This window comes from Convolutriloba macropyga, chromosome 6, assembly GCF_964194025.1.
Source record: "Convolutriloba macropyga chromosome 6, txConMacr16.3, whole genome shotgun sequence".
NCBI classification, from domain to species: Eukaryota; Metazoa; Xenacoelomorpha; order Acoela; family Convolutidae; genus Convolutriloba; species Convolutriloba macropyga.
Window position 1 is genome coordinate 42,839,488 of NC_134473.1, and position 19,817 is coordinate 42,859,304.

A 19,817-nucleotide genomic window follows, 5' to 3' on the forward strand; every position below is an offset into this window, starting at 1 on the left:
TGTACAAGCCTACTCATCATAGCGCACTCACAGAAAGTTTTCCGAAAAGCGGCGCAACTGTTACCTTATATTAAAAATGTGTTGAATGTGAAGATTTTTGCTGGGTTTAAAATTTCACTGATCAATTTGACACAATTCTAACAAAAATACACCCCCTCTGCGGGTGCTTCGCGGTCGAAAGTTTCACTTTAAAAACAGTTCATCGCAACTCTTACATAATTTAGCAGTTATTTGGAAACCTGAGAGGGATTATACAATACTGGACGTTTTTAAAAGTGCGGGGAAATTAGGAAACAGTTCCCTGAATCAGATCCAGGCGGTGGATTGATAGCGTAGAAAGAGATCGCTGGAGCAATTAGGAAAAAGGCCAATGGGAAGAGGAGCTTGAAGAAAGTGCCCAGGATTCCAAACAGCATCACGACGTAAATTCCGAAGTACTGGTTCTGCCTGGAGTGGAATCCGACGTTGATCCAGAGAAGGAACAGGACTAGTGTCAATCGGAACCAGTCATCGTCACTCGGAACATCTTCACTGAAGCTGTCCTGAAAAAAATTTAACTTCATACCTTTAAATTAAAAACTGTTACCAGTTTCGTAAAGTTAAGAGTTTTGAAGATAAGATCACAGCCGAGTGTGAGTACAAGAAGAGAACAAAGAAGAAGTTAAAACTACTAAAATTTTTTTCAACACTGACTATATTATTGATAACGCAATATATGAGAAGGGAGACTTCAAACAATGGCTAAACTTTGAAAAGGAAATATATGAAGGCTATGGCTATGACTTTGAGTTTCTCGGATTAAGAGGTATTCAGATAAATATTGTAATATTCGTGCACTGTTTACGGTTACGGTTTGGGTTGGATGTTATTCTTAAGCACATTATACCTCGGCTTTACTGAGGAAAATTTTCCAAGTTTCAGACTTGAATTTAATTGAACAGATGTATATGCACAATCAGTTAAATACAAAGTTAGAACTATTGCTTGTAAATATTAGAAGTTTTGTGAAGATGAGAAATGTAAAGCAATTAAAGAGAGGCAGCTCGATTGTGTAAGGTTTAGTTTTGAATACGTATTTTGGTTTCAGTCCTATCAATGGTTAATTAATCTTAGGTTATTTTTACCCATTTTCGTTAATCTCTATGGGATTTTCTCATAATTAATTTCTACCGCACGGGTCCTTGTTAGTTAAACTAACAGATAACAGGTTTACCTGCTTGACGAATCCCGTCATGAACAAACATTCCTTGACGTGTCCCGTCAAGATGAAATTCCATGATGATTTCCATCATTATTTATGATGCTTTCTCTATATTGTTGAAATCCGGTTTTTTATTAATAACCATCTCTTTTTGTTCTCCTATTTGTTTGTGAAAATTTCGAATTATGCGTTTAATATGTAATTTATGAGCATTTCATACATTATGGTTCACTATACTGCCTCCCTCTTAGAAAATGTGAGTGTTCCACTCACTCACACAGCAAGAGTTTCAAATGTCCATTTTCGAGTTCACATAATCTTGTGCTTTTTCAATCCCGTACTTGTCATAAATATTAGGGGCCTCCTCGTCTTCCATAATTTTCTTTGCTTGAAGAATGATTTTGAACATGTCCTCACGACCATCCTTGTCCTGATGACAGAGCATTGCCAACGTTTTGTAATGTTTCTGGATATTACTGGTTGTGGCCCCCTGTGGAAGGAATAGAAGTTCGTAAAAGTTTGGAGGTCGACTGAACGGGCTCTGCGCGTTGATCGCCTCCAGCCTCCTCTGTATGACCTTATTTGAGGTTTGCTCTGTTTTTACTCTACCCCTTAGCTTTCTATTGTCTATCTCGGCATTCTCCAACTCCCGAGCTAAGCACTCCCGCTCGTCCACCACAGCGATACATTCCCTTGTTTTTGTTTCGGCTACATTTGTAACCTCCTCCAACTCTTTCCTCAATGTTTCCACCTGCCTCGTGCAGGACTTCCGCTGATTCCCAGCGTATTCAAGTTGCCGCTTGGTCTCCAGCAATTGATCACCTAATCTTTGACTTTCAAGTTTTAACTGCCGGAGCTCCTCTTTGAGCCGAGCCCCGGCTGTTCCCAGAATTTCGCTGTTGTCAATCTTCTTTTCTTGTTCCTCGATTCTGTGTTGCATCTCACTTAACTCCCCAACGCTAATTGCGGCTCCATCCACTATATTGGGTGGTTGCAGCTGCGTCAGTGGTACCACGTACCTTTTGTTTGAAGTTACTCCAACAATCCGATACACTTGGTGCCTGACTATCGACCTGACCTCGAACAACTCGGGTAGATATTAGCAATAATCACCAACTTTTGGTTTGTATTGTTTGATACAATAATCAATCGGCAGCGCGCATGATCGTCCAAAAAGGAGGTAAAAGGGGCTGTACTTCGTAACAGAGTGAATTGATGATCTGTACGCCATCATTACTAGCGGAAGGTAGTCGCTCCAGGTGTTGTGATGTTCACCCACATATTTTGCAAGACTCTCTTCGATTGTGCGATTGGTGCGCTCTATCATTGCGTTTCCTTGAAGGTGATAAGCTGTTGTTGAAGTCCTGTTAATTCCCAGCTCTTTACACATGTTCTTGAAAAGATTCGACATAAAATGACTGCCCTTGTCGCCATGAAGATTTGCCGGACAACCAAACCTTGAAACCCATACGTTTACAAATGCCTTAGCTACCGTTGAAGCTTCTTGGTTGCTCATGGGAATTGCTTCATACCATTTTGTAAACTGATCTCCAACTAACAGAATGTATTTGTTTCCGCTGGACTCGGGTAAAGGTCCCATAATGTCTAAGGCAACTTGCCAGAACGGATGACTTGGTTTCCACGTTGTCAGGCTGTGTATGTGTTTCTGGTGTGGGGATTTCTTTTGACAGCATTCTTCGCAAGAACTTACCCACTCGCGGACATCTTTTTTCATCCCGGGCCAGTAGAATCGTTCTCGAACCCGATCAAATGTCTTGGCCATACCAAAGTGTCCGCAATGTTCATGAAGGAAAGGTAGAATTTCTTTTAAAAGTGATCTCTGAATGACTATTTGTGATAAGTTATTAAATTCGTTAATACGTTTCTGTCTCTTGAGTAGATCATTTTCAATCCGTAAGTTTCTGAAATCAACCCAAAGTTTCCACAGTGCCCTAGAGGCTCCTGCCATGTGTTTTCTTTGAGGGCGTTTCCCGTTCTCAATCCAGTTTCTCAGGATAATGAGGTCGGCTGCATTTTTCTGATGTTCAACTAGTTGTTCAACAGATTTCCCTAGTACAATGGACCAGATATTTTTTTCTTCCGTATTTATTTGGTTCACTTGATCGCAGTCTTTGACTTGGTCTTCAGTCTGTGGAACTCTCGACAGACAGTCCGCGTGAGGGATCTTTTTTCCCGCTTTGTGTTTGATTTTAAAGTCAAACTGTTCTAGCTTTTCTATCCATCGGGCCAATAATCCGTCTGGTTCCTTAAAACTATATAACCACGTGAGGGCCCTATGGTCAGAAACAATTAAAAATTTTTGTCCCAGAAGATAATTTTTGAAGTGTTGAGTAAAATAAACTATTGCAAAAATTCTCGTTTTGTCGCAGAATAGTTTCGTTGACTTTTGCTGAGCGTTTTGCTTGCGTATGCAATAACTCTTTCACCCCATTGTTGTCTTTGGGAAATAATTGCGCCAATGCCAAACAAAGAGGAGTCGGTGGTTAACGTATAGGGATCCGTGTCATTCGGATAACCCAAAATTGGTGTTTTCTGTGAAGCTTGTTTTAGTTGTTCAACTGCTGATTCACACTCCTTGCTCCAAGTAAAGCGTTCTTTTTTTGTTTAATAGCTTATAAAGTGGCTCTGCTATTTTTCCGAAATCTTGTGTGAATCTTCTGTAAAAGCCTACTAGTCCTGATATAGCTCTCAATTCTTTTATTGTTCGTGGGCTTTTCAATTTACTGACTGCCGCTACTTTCTCCGGATCCACTTCTACGCCTTTATTTGATACAATGTGTCCCAGAAAATGAATTTTTTCCTGAAAAAACCTGCATTTTGAGCCTTTTATTTTCAATCCAGCGTCTTTAAGTCGCCCAAGTACGAGATCTAGGCGATTGAGATGCTCCTCAAAGGATCTACCGAAGATGATTATGTCATCCAGGTATACTAAAGCCACTTCGTAGGAGAGTCCCGACATGATCAATTCCATTAAATTTTGGAAAGCTCCTGGCGCTGACGCCAAACCCATGGGTAGTCTCTTCAATTTGTAGAGTCGCATTGGAGTTACAAAAGCTGTCACGTTCTGTGACTCTTCATCGAGTGCCATTTGAAAATATCCCGATGTCAAATCGATATTGGAAAAAAAAACAATTTCCGTCTAGAGAACCAATAACGTCATTTATTCTTGGTAGCGGCCAACTGGTTTTCTCGATTTGTTTATTCAAACCTCTGTAATCTACAACTAGTCTGTAACTGCCATCTTTCTTCTTCACCAATATTGATGTTGCTGCCCAATACGAATGGGTTAGTTCAATTAATTTTGCATCCTCTAGATCTTCGACAATTTTTTTCATTGCTTTTCTTTTATCAAAACTCATACTGCAATAACTTCTTCTGAACGGCTGTGCATCTTTGTTCAGTTTAATCTGGTGTTTAATTTTGTCACAATATCCTAAGTCATTCGAGTTTCGTGAAAAGACTTGTTGATGTCTCGTGAACAATTCCTGTACTTTCTCCTTCTGCTGGTCATTCAGTTTAGAACCTTCCAAGCTTTCGTGTTTTCCCATTTGAAAAGTTTCAAATGTTTTTGGCTTATTTTGATTTGTGAAAATTCTATTCACAACTAAGTTCTGTTTGTTTTCAAAGTAAGTTCCCATTTTAGTGCTTTTATACACGGTTACTGGTGCGTCCGTTAGATTTAACACTTTTATCAAACTCCAACCATCTTCCATTGATATCATACAGGCGGCTAAGAGCAAACCAGTCTTTAATTCAAAATCTTCATTTACATCCACTAATCCTTCCACTCCCGGAATTTCTACTCCGTTTTCATCAGCTAATCTAATTTTCATTAGATTTTCGTTTTTACTCTGTATATAAGTGCTTTGTTCCGCAATTGCAAAAACTTGAAAAGCTTGCATTTTCTCTGTGGTGAGCGGTATTGAAATTTTAAAGTGACTGCTATATAGTTTCTCTTCGTGTAAGTTCAATACACATTTATTGGTTTTCAGGAAATCAATTCCCAGCAGACATTCTATACCTTCGTCTGCCGTTATCACAAACTCTTGTTCAACCTCCGGTAGTCTTGGTTGCAACTGTACCAAAACCGGCCTATTATTACGACCAACGTTACTCGGCCTATTATTTTGACAGCCGAGTTATTGGCTGTTAACACTCGTTTTGCGTATGTTTGTACAATTCCCGGTTTTCCCAGTTTTTCGTATGTGGACCAGCTCAAAAGCGATATACTACTTCCACTGTCTATTTACCCAACGCATCTGTTCCCGTGAAGAATGATTTCTGCGTTTAGACATTTAATTGTGTTTGTCGAACAAACTCTAATGCATTGCAGTTCTCGGTGGTTTTCTTTTCAAAAGAGCAGTTTCTTTTCAAGTGTTGGGAACTTCCACATAGGAAACAATTTCGACAATTCCTCGAAAGGTGTCCGTCTTGTCCACAGGCTCTGCACTTGAAACCCTGCCTGTCCTTCCTCCTAGACGGTTCCTCTCTTCCAAAAATCTGTCTCGGTGACAAGGTCCTTTTGTTGGATCGTTAAATCGCCGCCGATCGTTAAACCCAGGATCTTGTTGCTGTCCTCTGTCACGTCTGTCGTCACCCCAACGTCCCCGGGAACCGCTTCGCTCCCTAGATTGGTTTCGACGGTTTTCTCGCTGTTTGTCATCTACTGACAATTGGTTCACAAGCTTGGTGACGGCCCCCACTAAATCTTTTGTTTCATCTCGTCTAATTACCGCAACTTTTGGTGTTTGCTCTTCCTCCTCTATTCTTGTTACAGCTTCCAGATGCAATGCTCTTTCCATAACTGTTTCAATTTTCATATCTTTGTCGCCAATTTGCTTTCTGAGATCTAACCTCACCTGACTATGGTTGATTCCTTCTAGAAATCCTCTCAGAACGAGATGGTCTCTAATGTCTTGCGACTCCGTTGGGTAAGCTTTCAAAGCCAACTGCTTTAAATCTCCCAGAAAATCTGTCAGTTTTTCTCCTGGTTGCTGTACGCGGCGAGCTAGCCGTCCCCGGAAAACGACCGGTTTTTCGCTGTAGTGTTCTCGAAAAGCTTTAACGCATTCATCATAATTTTCTCGTGTAGCTTGCGGTAGAGTGCGATAGAACTCTATGGCAGATTTTTGTAGCCTAAGTGCAAAGTAATGCGGCCGTTCATCAACTTCGCGCGCCGGATCTCCTTCAGTTCTTTTCCACTTTTGTAGTTCCGCTAATAGCTCAAAATCCGTCACGTAACTTTCCAAGTCGTTTGAACCGGTAAATGCTTCCGGTAATAGCATTCTAGAGGTTGAGCCCGTTGCCATTTTTTTATGTTCCCCTACTTGTATCGTGCCCTTTTAAAACTTTATTAAGTTGTTGAAATTAAGAGTTTCTATAAAATAATTATCAAGTAGATCGTCACTGGAAGGAGTTTTCTATTTTTATCTTTGAATTTCTATAGCACTTTCTTTATTTTAATGTTTAAAAACTTTTGTTTATAAAGATCTAACGCTTATTCCAAACCGTATTTCTTTTTTTTTTCACTAATTTTTTTAATTTTTTTATATTTTTTTAAGGAAGTTTTAATTTATAGTCTTATAGACGACTGTCCCACCTAATTTCTTTTTTTAAATTTTAAAATGATTCTGGCTGAACTCCGATTTTCCTTGTTTTATTGATGTTTTTGATATATTTTCTTTTCTATTTACGACAAGGATGAAATTAGTTGCTTTAGTTTTCTTTTACTTTACCCTGCTTATTGTTACCTGATCAATTTTTTTCGCTTTATATTCTCTTTTTTTTAATGGTAGTTTCAGAAAAAGTCAATATATAACTTTCAACAACTGTTTCAATTGATTTAACAACGCGACTATCCCGCACTGTTTTTTCCGATGGTTATGCCGCTCGTTTTCTAAAAGTCAAATTAGCAACTAAGGTCAAAAGAAAAAAATATTTCCTATACTAATAACAATTACGCAGTGGCGATCAGTTTCAATTACGAACAACAAAAACAAGAAGGGAACTCTTTATTTCTACTCACTTGGTATGATGCGGTCTTTCCTTACAGGGAAGTTTCTGTCTCCACCAACGAGTAAAAGATAGCACCACGCGAGTAAATTCTCACTTGTTTTCCTGCGACTGATGTCCTGTAACTGATGTCCTCCGCTGTGGCTTCTGCAATTGATTCTCACAAAAATTGGTGGAAATTTTCAGGTAATTGAAGATTTGTTATCCCAAATCTTTGTGTTTGTTTCGAGAATAAATCGATTCTCGGAGTTTTTGGAGTTAAGGTGCTTTTTATTTGCGTCTCCCTACCGACAAATTTGTTAAAGATTTTAAAATGTTAACTTTCCTTTAAATCTCTGTCGCCAGTGTAATATCCGTGCACTGTTTACGGTTACGGTTTGGGTGGGATGATAATCTTAAGCACTTTAAACCTCGGAGTTACTGAGGAAAATTTTCCAAGTTTCAGACTTGAATTTAATTGAACAGATGTATATGCACAATCAGTTAAATACAAAGTTAGAACTATTGCTTGTTTATATTAGGAGTTTTGTGAAGATGAGAAATGTAGGGCAATTAAAGAGAGGCAGCTCGATTGTGTAAGGTTTAGTTTTGAATATGTTCTTTGGTTTCAGTCCTATCAATGGTTAATTAATCTTAGGTAATTTTTACCATTTTCGTTAATCTCTATGGGATTTTCTCATAGTTATTTTCTAACGCACGGGTCCCTGTTAGTTAAACTAACAGATAACAGGTTTACCTGCCTGACGAATCCCGTCATGAACAAACATTCCTTGACGTGTCCCGTCAAGATAAAATTCCATGATGATTCCCATCATTATTTATGATGCTTTCTCTATATTGTTAAAATCCGGTTTACTATTAGTAACCATCTCTTTTTGTTCTCCTATTTGTTTGTGAAAATTTCGAATAATGCGTTTAATATGTAATTTATGAGCATGTCATACATTATGGTTCACTATAATATTGAACCAACTAAAGCATCTATTGGTAGTTATATAGATTCACCCCCCGATCTCAAAAACTCTAAATCAATATTAAATATAGGCAATTCCAAAAACAATTGCTTGCAACTAACTATTACTGCTTGGTTACATCCCGCCATGGACCATGCAACACATGAAAGTAAATACCAGAAAAAACTAATTGCACCAAGACAACAACATGAAGATGACTTCGGCTATTTAATAAAATACAAAAATTGTGCAATATTAATATTTGGGTACACACCTTGTGGTGAAGGCAAAGTAGAATTAGTTAAACCGGTGGATGATTTTAATAAAGACAGAAAAGATGTAAGAATACTAGTTTGGGCGAAAGGACAAACAAAACACTGCGCTCTAATTAAAAACATAGCAACCCTGTTAGATCGATCGAATAAAATGAATCATAAATTCTATTACTGCGATAGATATACATATTGGTGTAACTCTCAAATTAAATATGACAATCATATATGTAACCACTCTTTCAAATCAGAAATAGTTTGTCCTAAGAAGAAGAAAATTACTTTAACAAATGAACATAGGCGTCAGAATATAAAAAATATTATAACTGCTGATATAGAATGTTGCATTGTTGAAGTCGCAACTAATGACTGTAAATATGTTATAGCTCAACATATACCAATAAGTGTGGGTTACATCTGACAAGAGAATTTCAAATACTACTGTGGTCGAGACTGCATTGAAAGATTTGATAAAGATCTATTAGAAATAGAAACAGAGAATAATTTCAAGTTAAACAAACCAATGATATTTAATAAAGAAGATGAATTATAACATGAAACCAATTATACTTGTCATATGTGCGGCAAAACATGTATTAATAAAGTAAGAGATCACTGTCATGAAACAAGTAAATATAGAGGAGCACCATTTAGAATGTATAATCTAAGATACAAACAACAAAAATTCATTCCCGTAACATGCCATAATGGCTCTGGTTATGATTTCAATCTACTATATAGTGAACCCATTAAACAAAATAATGATAAAAGAAAAGTAGATAACATACCAATAGCTGCTGTTAAGTCTAAGATGTTTCGCATCGGTTGTTTTAAATTCTTAGAGAGTTATAACTTCATAGCTATGCCTCTAGATCAAATGGCAAAGATATACGGGTGTAAAACTAAAACATTATATCCATATGAATACTTTGGTTTAGACTCCTATAATGACGCTATAGGTAATCTAAATATGGAAGACTTCAAATCCTCACTATCTAATAAATTACCAGCACAAGAAGAAGTCGATAACTTTAATAAAGACAACAGTCGTAAAAGTGATAATGATCTAACTATAGAGTATTTACAGAATGATGTGGAAACATTAGACTATTGCATGAATGAATATGTCAAAATAAGTATGAAAGAATTCGGTTTCAACCCTCTACACTATGTTAGTCTCCCGGGATATAGTTTTGGTTGTTGGTTAATGTCAAGTGGTGTTACATTAGATTCAGTACAAGATAAAGAAATGCTAGATGATTTTATTGACGCAAAGAGAGGTGGTATATGTGGTATAATGGGTGATAGATATATTAATAATGGAAATGGTAATCAGGGAACCTGCTTCGCAGATGGTAAAGCCAACGGCAATAGCAATAGCAATAACAATAGCAATAGCAATGGTGACACATGGACGAAGTCCCATTGCAACAGATCCATCAGGGAACCTGCTTCGCAGATCCACGAAGTGGTTTAACCAATGGCGTAGCATGGCGCAGCATGGACAAAGTCCCATGACCGAAGGTCCATATGGTACATAGACGCAAATGACCTATACGGCTATGCAATGATGCAGAAGCTACCCTATAAGGACTTTGAGTGCTCTGTCATATCTCTAGACACTATAATAAACACAGCAGATGATAGTGATCATGATTACTATATAGTTTGTGATATTAATTATACTAATAGTTGTAAAGAAAGAACAGAGCAGCTTGCACTAATGCCTAATAAAGAAAAGATAAATGATAATGAATTAGGCTATAGAGTAAGAGATGAAGGCAAGGCAAGATCGACAGAAAATAATCTCTAGATCAAAACAACAAAACAGAATATATGGTTCATTATAGGATGATAAAGTTGTATGTTAAGATGGGTGTAACAGTATCTAAAATTCATAGAGTAATTAAATTTAAATAAGATTACATATGTAAAGACTATATTCAAAACAATACTAATAAAAGAGCAACAGCTAAATCTGAAGCGGAAAAGGATGTAAGGAAATTAATGAACAACTCACTATATGGAAGAATGTGCATGAATCCTCTAAACTTCCTTCAAAGTAAGTTCTTAAACAATGAAGAAAAGATAATGAAAAGTATAAGTAAACCAACATTTAAAAATATAACTAGATACAAGGATTATAGTCAAATTGAATATATAAAGACAAAAATAGAATATGATTCTCCAGTATATGTAGGTGTTACTATATTAGAGTTAAGTAAGTTACACATGTATGACGTATTCTATAATATTCTTCAACCATCTCTCATATATCTTGAACTCCATTATATGGATACTGATAGTATTTAGTTCTACTGAAGGTAATGTCCACGAGCAACACATGGACTTAAGCAGTTTAGATACACCAATCAGAACTAATAATAAATTTCCAGGCAAATTCAAATAAGAATTGTGAAGTAGAATAAAAGAAGAGTTTATAGCCCTGTCGCCAAGGACATATAGCTTTGAAAATTACCCAAATAAAACTAAAGAGAACAGAATAAAGAATTGTAACAATGCTAAACATGAAGAGTATTATAATGCATTAATGTTTAGCACACAGAGAACTGTAGATGAATGTAGAATTCAAAAAGTTGGTGATAACTTGACAACAACAAAAACAATAAAAATTAGTCTAAACACATTTGATGATAAAAGATTTTATATAAATAATATTAAAAGCTATCCTCATGATGAGAATCTATATCTGTTCAAAACAGATCTAATAAAAAAGATTAATACTACTCCAATAGAGCTATTGATAAAATGAGGTCTAGATGCAAGTAAAGAGGCACGCACTAATCTGTGAAAAGGACGAAGTCCTTGGTACCCCAACAGCTTCGCTAATAAATAATATTCTAGAACTAACCATTAATGATGATAGAAAGTTAATTGAATCTGCTATTAGATTATAAATTGATCTGTGAAGCAGGTTCCCCGATTCATAATCCTAATAAAAACAAACTGGTTAATAATATTCTATAACCAACCATTAATAAAATGATCGATTGCATCCCTTGGTTTAGTAGTTAGTACATTATAGATCATCATCTCCCCCAAATATATTCCCATATAACTATTTCCTCTAGTTAATTTGTTTTTATTGTATTTGTGATACTCCATGTGGAGTCGTAACCAAGTACTTCAAGTATTATGTATAAACACTTTAAATTCATATGTTATATAATAACCTCCTGTAAATAAGTTCACTTTGTGTTATATGTTAACGCTACAGTTCCGGTTGACTAGACCGGTACTTAGCTGGTTCGTCTGACAAGAGATGCAAACTTGCAGACGTAAAATAAGCAAACTGAAAAACAGTTAGTTAACGCGTGGCCTTAATTCAACTTTGAACGTTGTTCTTTTATCCGCCAAGATTGAACTATCATATAGAGTGAGACCTACTCTCACCCCTGAGCGAAGCCCAAGACTTAGAGTAGAACGTCCCGCTATAGTCCATTTGGACCAACCCACACTAGACAATATTCGCACCGATACTAGACCCACTACACTCCACACGGAGAACCAAAAGGATCTCCATCACATGGCGCAGTCGAGCAGATCTCCAATTGGAGTTAACTTATTCTGGGAAACGGGAGCAAACCCACCAGTTGAATGGCAACCGTGGTTAGCCACGTTCAAGATGGCCGTAATGGCCCAACACAACATAGAAGTTGAAAAGCTCCTACGGCTAAAGCCAGCGCGAACAGAATTATTTTACCCAACAATGCCAACACTAGAGGAAGAACTTGATAATGAAACCCGAGAAGAATCCAGACAAAGAGAACAGCGCAACGAGAAAAGACGTGTGGACTGGGAAAATGAATGCAAAATAATAGAGACAAAAGGTCCAACCGTCGACAGAATCCCCTGGGACGAAGCGGACATGAAAGTCAAGAGCTTAATTTATTTGTCCCTTGGAGCAGAGGCCTGTCGTACATTTCATCAGAGAAACCCACACACAAGAATTGACAGATGCACGACAAACGAACTAGTACATGAATTGACACTTACATTTACAAGACCCAGAAATACCACATTCGACAGGTTCCAACTTTTCAAAGCACAACAACAACCAAATGAAAGTCTAGAGACTTTCTACAGTAGACTAAGAGAAGCAGGCTCACACTGCAGATTTGAACACCTAGAAGAAGATATCATAAAAGACCTGTTTATAAGCAACATGAACAACACCGCGATCCAGATGGACTTTTTGTCAGAAGTGAGAACCCCCCAACAGGTATTAAATTATGCAATCAACCGAGAACGTGGACAGGCCAACCAGCAAGAAATACTTAGAGCAAACAGCACCTCCACATGGAACCAAGTCACGTATATAAGACAAAATAGAAGACCCCAAGCAATACTTCCTACACCCCGATCCGGAAAAATTGTGCCATGCTGGAAATGCGGTAACCCATTCACCCCCAATCACCTACAAAACTGCCCGGCGAGAAACACAAGATGCAAAATCTGCAAAAAACAAGGACACTTCTCGTCCATGTGCAAAGCACCTATGCCGGAAAGAAGAAGACCACCACTACAAAGCACGTCAAGCCCACAATCAAGATATCAAAACACTTACACACCCCGCCCCGGAAACAACCAAACCAGGAGAGTAAAAGACAACACCGACCAAACGGAGGCACAAAACTATGAAGGTGAGTCAGATGAACCCGACGATGAAGACGCGGAAGCCGCCCTGTATATAAAAGAGCTCACAGAAGACTGGGCCAACGTGAACCTGATAAGACCAACAAAGTTCCACACGGAGAAGAATTCAGTCATAAACAACGAGGGCACAGGAGAATTCTGTGTAGCAACGACAACCAACAACAAACGGATTGTGTGGTTGGCTGACACAGGCTCCCCTAGAACTTTTATGAACAAAGAAAAAACAGCTAACGAACTACTTCTCCACATTTCAAAAGCCAGAATTGTCCCCTACAAAGAACAAGAAAAATTTAAATGCTTCAACAATAAACAAATCAAAATCGAAGGAGTACTCCAGTTGGACCTCAAATCAGGATCTTGGAACGCACCGGACTGTCAAATCCTACTGGTCGAAAACAAAACGAACAACATAATGGTTAGAGACATCTTACGAAAACTCGGAATAACCCTCACGGCCAACAAAAATACAGGTAAGAAAGTCCTCCAGATCTCCGCCACAACAATAGAATCAAATATAATAAAATGGATACTTAAAAAATACCCCAAACTATGTACACGGTTAGGAAAATCAAAGAACCACATTGCAAAACCAACCATGAAAGAAAACTTCAAACCAATTCAGCAAAAAGGACGCAGAGTACCCCTCCATCTACTTGATAAAGTAGAGGCCGAACTTGAAAAATTAATACAAGACAAACAAATAATCAGATTAGACAAATGCTCTGACGAACATTTCATAAGTCCGGTAGTAATAACAGTGAAACACGACAAAAGCGTAAAAATCGCATTAGACTCAAAGAAACTCAACGATGCAATACATAAAAACAAATATCAAATGCAAAGCATCGATCACCTAATAGACGAAGTAGCAAATTACATCTCCGAAAGGAAACCAAACCCAGGTCAATTCTACTTTAGCAAAATCGATCTGAAATACGCGTATAGCCAAATCCCACTTGACCCAAACATCCAAAAACATTGCAACTTCAGTCTCCTAGGGGGGAAAGCAACAGGAACCTACAGGTTCATAAACGGCTTTTACGGCCTAACAGACATGCCCGCAACATTCCAAAAAACGATCGACAAAACACTGGAGGGCATACATTCGAAATTTGCATTTTTGGCGATATACTAATCATCACTAAAGGCTCCCTAAATGATCATGAGAACGAAATAGACAAAGTTCTAAACCTCCTAGACAAGGAAAACCTCGCAATAAAACTACAAAAATGCGAATTCGCAAAGACAAACTTAGTTTGGCTGGGATTCAAAATACATCCAAATGGAATAATCCCAACTAACAAAAAATGCGAATCAATAGTTAAATTAGATACACCGAAAACACTCAAGCAACTACGCTCGTTCATGGGGTGCATACATCACCTCATTAAGTTCACACCAAACCTCGCAACCCTTAGTGAACCGCTCCGTCCATTACTCTCAAAAAGCAACTTAAAATCGCAAAATAAACTGGACTGGAAAACACTCCATACGGAGGCATTCAATAAAATAAAAGAAGCAATAAAATCAATAACAGAAAACAGACTATTTGACGTTAAATGCCCAACCAGAGTCAGATGTGACGCAAGTAAAAAAGGCCTTGGGGCATGCTTAGAACAATTCGTAAACTCAACATGGTACCCAATCGCATACGCGAGCAGGTTTTTAAACAATTTGGAACAACGATACAGCACTAACGAACTAGAATTACTAGCAGTAGTCTGGGCTTTAGAACATTTCAAATATTACCTCTACGGCTCATATTTCACACTCCAAACGGACCACCAAGCATTGTTAAGCGCACTAAAAGAAAACAGAGGCAACAAAACATATCAAAGTCGCCTTACAAGATGGGTAGAAAGATTACTACCTTTCCATTTTTCAGTAGAACATATACCAGGAAAAAATATGGGATTTGCTGATTACCTAAGCAGAAACCCATTATCCGACGCACCTTCCCCCTCAGACAGAGACAAAAACTTTGTCATTAATACTATCGAAGAAATTAAACACGCGCTACTGCGAGCTAATATTGCTCCAAACGGAGCGACCAATAAGAATACAGAACAAAAACAATCATATGACGTCACAAGTACTAAAAACGCACACTCAAATAAACAACCGCTTTTCGCCAATTACCTCACACAAAACAGTCGCTCTCTCCTTTACGTAAATTAAATTACAACGCTCAAATTAAACACACTAGAAGTATTCAAAATTTAGTAGCAATTACAACACGCGCTAACCCCACAAAAGAGACATTTAAAATCCCCATACAAAGAAGATTCAGAGCCCCCAACAAAAACAAAATCCATATGGAGCAACAACCACCAAATCTAATCTCCGTGTCCACCCAAACAGACTCTACATCAAATAAAGGTAGAGGTTTAGACCCCCTAGACCCTACAAGACATGAAGCCTTATTTATTGTTTTCGACCAAACCCCCACCCCACTTTATCGGGAGAACCTTAATCGCGTATTCAACGAAGAATTTATCGCTCAAGCCTCGAAAAAAGAACTGAGTCCCATTATTGAATTCGTAAAAAAACTCCGAATGGGAAAAACTTAAAGCTATTAATTCTACTTACTATCGTATCCGAAGAGACCTTTCGGTCTCCCCTTCAGGATGTTTAATTTATGACAACAAACTTTTTATCCCCAACAAGCTGAAAGGGATGGTACTCGAAACAATCCATAACAAACACCCGGGCCAAGCTGGTATGCTCGCCCTCGCCCAACTGATTTGGTATCCTCATATCCATTCAGACATTGTTGCCCAAGCCCAAGCATGCCGCCACTGCACCGAAAAAGGTAAAAACCTAAAACCAGTTATCCCCAAGACACGAGTTGGAAACTTACCACCACTTTCCGAACCTAACGAAGAAGTCCAAATGGACTTCGCGGGCCCAATACCATTTAAGGACAACGCCCTCTCCAATTACATATTAGTAACAGTAGATAGGTTATCTAGATACCCGCACGCAGAAGTTTTCAATAACTGTGACTCAAAAACCGCAATTGAGTATCTCGATAGCTACTGCAAAGTACATGGAATCCCTAGGTCAATACGGTGTGATCAAGCACAAGCTTTCAAAGCCCGAGAATTCGAAATATACTGCAAAAATAAAAATATTAAACTAAAACTCGCTCCAGCTGGAGACCACAGGGGAACCGGGATGGTAGAAAGGCTAATACAAACAATAAAGCGTAGACTCGCAGTTTTAGACATCGATTCCAAATGGACACAAACAACATTAAGCCAGAGAGTAGCGAATATAATTGAAAACATCAGGCTAATCCCTAACGCAACCACTAAAACAAGCCCATTTGAGGCACACTTCGGACGCAAACCTAACACAGAAATTTCTAACATAGTCACCAAAACCGTCACACAAAAACTTAACATACAAAAAATTACGTTCGAATTGTTTAGACAAGAAAATCCTGAAACATGACGTAGTCACCAACGAAGAGATGTGGCGCTACGACGGACTATCGGAAGACAACCTGGACATAGCATACAAGGAACCAGAAAACCCAACCCCCATCAGTATTGACAGCGACGAGTCCGACAACATGCCGCTCCGCCCTCGCTCCCCACGTAAGATAACACCATCCGAAATTCATTTCACCATAGGTGACAAAACAACAAAACTAGTAGTAAACAAACGTAATGTAGCAAAGAAAACAATCACACGAAAAACAAAAGAACCAAGACCAACACTCGCACCGCAATGGAACATAATTCCAGATGGAACCATAACAAATTACACACCTCACACAATCACAGTTGACACGCCCTTAAGAAAAAACACAGTCATTAGAAAAAGTGACATTGCTATCGCAACAGAAACTAAACCACGACTAATACACATGGTAGCTTGCAAAACTGTAGGTGAATATAAACGCAACCAAGAAAAAATAAGAAAATTCTGTTTAGAAGAAGCACGCAACAACACATCTAGGAACCAACAGCAGAACCAAGGACCATCAGCCGAGTCCATCTGGACCAAAGAAAAAGTCAAGAAATTAGCGCAGACCAACCAACAACAACAACAAAGAACACCGAAAAGAAAAGCGTCAACGAAGCCAGCACCTCCACGCACGCCCAAAACAAACAAAAGAAAATTATCCGCATCAAAATCACCAGCACAAGTCTCATTCAACATGAGAGCACAACAAGCAGCCCTAAACTACGCATCAGAGTCACCGAAGAAAAAACATCCGCTAAGTAACAAAGTAGTTCAATTCAAAGACAACACAAACGACAACCCAGACACGGTAATCTACAACATACAACAGGATCCAGACGTACATACACCATTCCGAATAGTAACATCATCAAACCCCAGCATTTTCTCGGACCCTGCGTTTACAAACAGCCAAGATCGTCAACTTATATCATCGGAAACAGACCTACAGGAAGAATGCCCGATTTCAATAATACCGGCACCCTCCAAAAGCACGACCAAAACAACGGTACAGGTCCAAATGGATACAACCGAAGACACGGCAACCGAAATTGAATCAATCCACATGGACCAAAACATAGGCGACAGCACAATAGTGGAAGACCAACTCAAACCACCATCGGTGATCTTCCTCGACTCTCCTAATGGAGATCCAGAAGGAGCAGGCAACAACCCTAGCCAGCTACCCCACTCGACAAGTGAACTAGAAAACGAGGAGAACCAGGCAATTCCACCAACGACCCAAGCTGTCACAAGCAAAACCCCAACAGCTACAAAAACCCTATACACAACATCGTGCGATTCTCCAAGCGGAACGTCAAGTGTATATGCTACTCCCCCCATGTCACCCTACAAAAGAGAGAACTCAGACAGCTGTACTACTGATGTGTAAACTTAGAAACTCACAAACGAACTGCTAGAAATAGCACCTCGTTTGCCCCAGCGGGGGGTATGTGATACTCCATGTGGAGTCGTAACCAAGCACTTCAAGTATTATGTATAGACACTTTAATCTCATATGTTATATAATAATCTTCTGTAAATAAGTTCACTTTGTGTTACATGTTAACGCTACAGTTCCGGTTGACTAGACCGGTACTTAGCTGGTTCGTCTGACAAGCGATGCAAACTTGCAGACGCAAAATTAGCAAGCTGAATTACAGTTAGTTAAAGCGTGGCCTAAATTCAACTTTGAACGTTGTTCTTTTATCCGCCAAGATTGAACTATCATATAGAGTGAGACCTACTCTCACCCCTGAGCGAAGCCCAAGACTTAGAGTAGAACGTCCGGCTATAGTCCATTCGGACCAACCCACACTAGACAATATTCGCACCGATACTAGACCCACTATACTCCACACGGAGAACCAAAAGGATCTCCATCACAGTATTCTATAAGTTTCATTATGTTACTGGTTTCCCTTTCATGTATATAATTAGAATAACTTGAAATTATTAATTCACCATGCCAAGGACCCTTAGCATGGCTGATAAACTCTTCCATAGTCCGATATTGTTTTCCACAAGCTAAGCATTTTTTTAACTCAGAGTATTTTTCATCAAGAGAATTTTCATTATCCATTTTCTCCTATTATATATTTTCTCCAATATATAAAAAAAGACTAAGCTAGATAAACTCAAACAATTAAATAAACTAGAAAAAGAAAACAGAAAGAATAGATTAGAAGACAAATTAAAACAACATGAATATTATGGAGACATAGAAGAGTTATTTGATCCTTTGACTAAAACACTAAATGCAAACAATGAACGAAATGTAGCTTTAGGTGAACAAACATTAGGAGCAATTGATTGGCAAAATCAAGAGTTAGATAAACCAACTAAGATGATAGAGCAAACTAGAAACAAGGCATTAATGAAGCCCGATTTGTCCAATGAAGCCGCAGAGGAAACTCAAGACAAGGGTTTAACTGAAGATAAACTCGACAATCATGACAATAATGACAATCATGACAATCATGACAATCACGAAAATCATAGCTGCAACTCTTCCAACAACTTAATAGAAAGATTAGAATTACTAAAACTAGAATCAAAAGCTGGTCATGATGGATTACATGATGAAACGTTAAATATATCTAAACAACTATTATCAATGAATATTATTAATCAAGAACAACTACACAATTTTGTTTTTAATTATGGTAAATGAACAAAGCTGTCAGGGAACCTGCTTCGCAGATGAGTAAGCCTGTAACCATATCAATCAGGGAACCTGCTTCGCAGATGAGCAAAGCTATGACTATCTCCATCAGGGAATCTGCTTCGTAGACAATGAAACAACAAAACACAATTAAAACTAAACAACCACTAATAGCTAAGGAAGTATTCAGCCCTCAAATAACAAGGTTTAGAAGAGAAAGAATAATACCATTATATAAAAATGAAACATGGTCAGCTGATTTAATTGATAAGTCATCTCTAAGTAAATACAATAATAATTATAAGTTTATTTTAACAGTTATAGATACATTCACAAAATATGCATGGGCTATTCCATTGAAGAAAAAATCTAGTTTATCTATAACTAATGGCTTTAAAATAGTTTTAGGTGAAGGTCCACAGAGTGACTCTGAAAGTCGAAAACCAGAAAAGTTATGGGTAGACAGAGGTAGCGAGTTTTACAATAAAATATTTAAATCTTTACTTGAAGAATATGAAACCGAATTATATTCTACTTACAGTGAT

The 19,817-nt window shown here is 38.1% G+C and overlaps 1 protein-coding gene across 1 annotated transcript in view; it reads right to left on the bottom strand.

The window, feature by feature from the left end:
* Positions 1-269: 269 nt before the first annotated feature.
* The window catches only part of LOC142341326 (uncharacterized), a 179,199-nt gene continuing 159,651 nt past the window's right edge, over positions 270-19,817 (bottom strand). The window contains exon 9 of the mRNA XM_075392250.1: positions 270-542. Coding sequence (XP_075248365.1) covers positions 270-542 — 273 coding nt within the window. The remainder of the gene's footprint in view (positions 543-19,817) is intronic.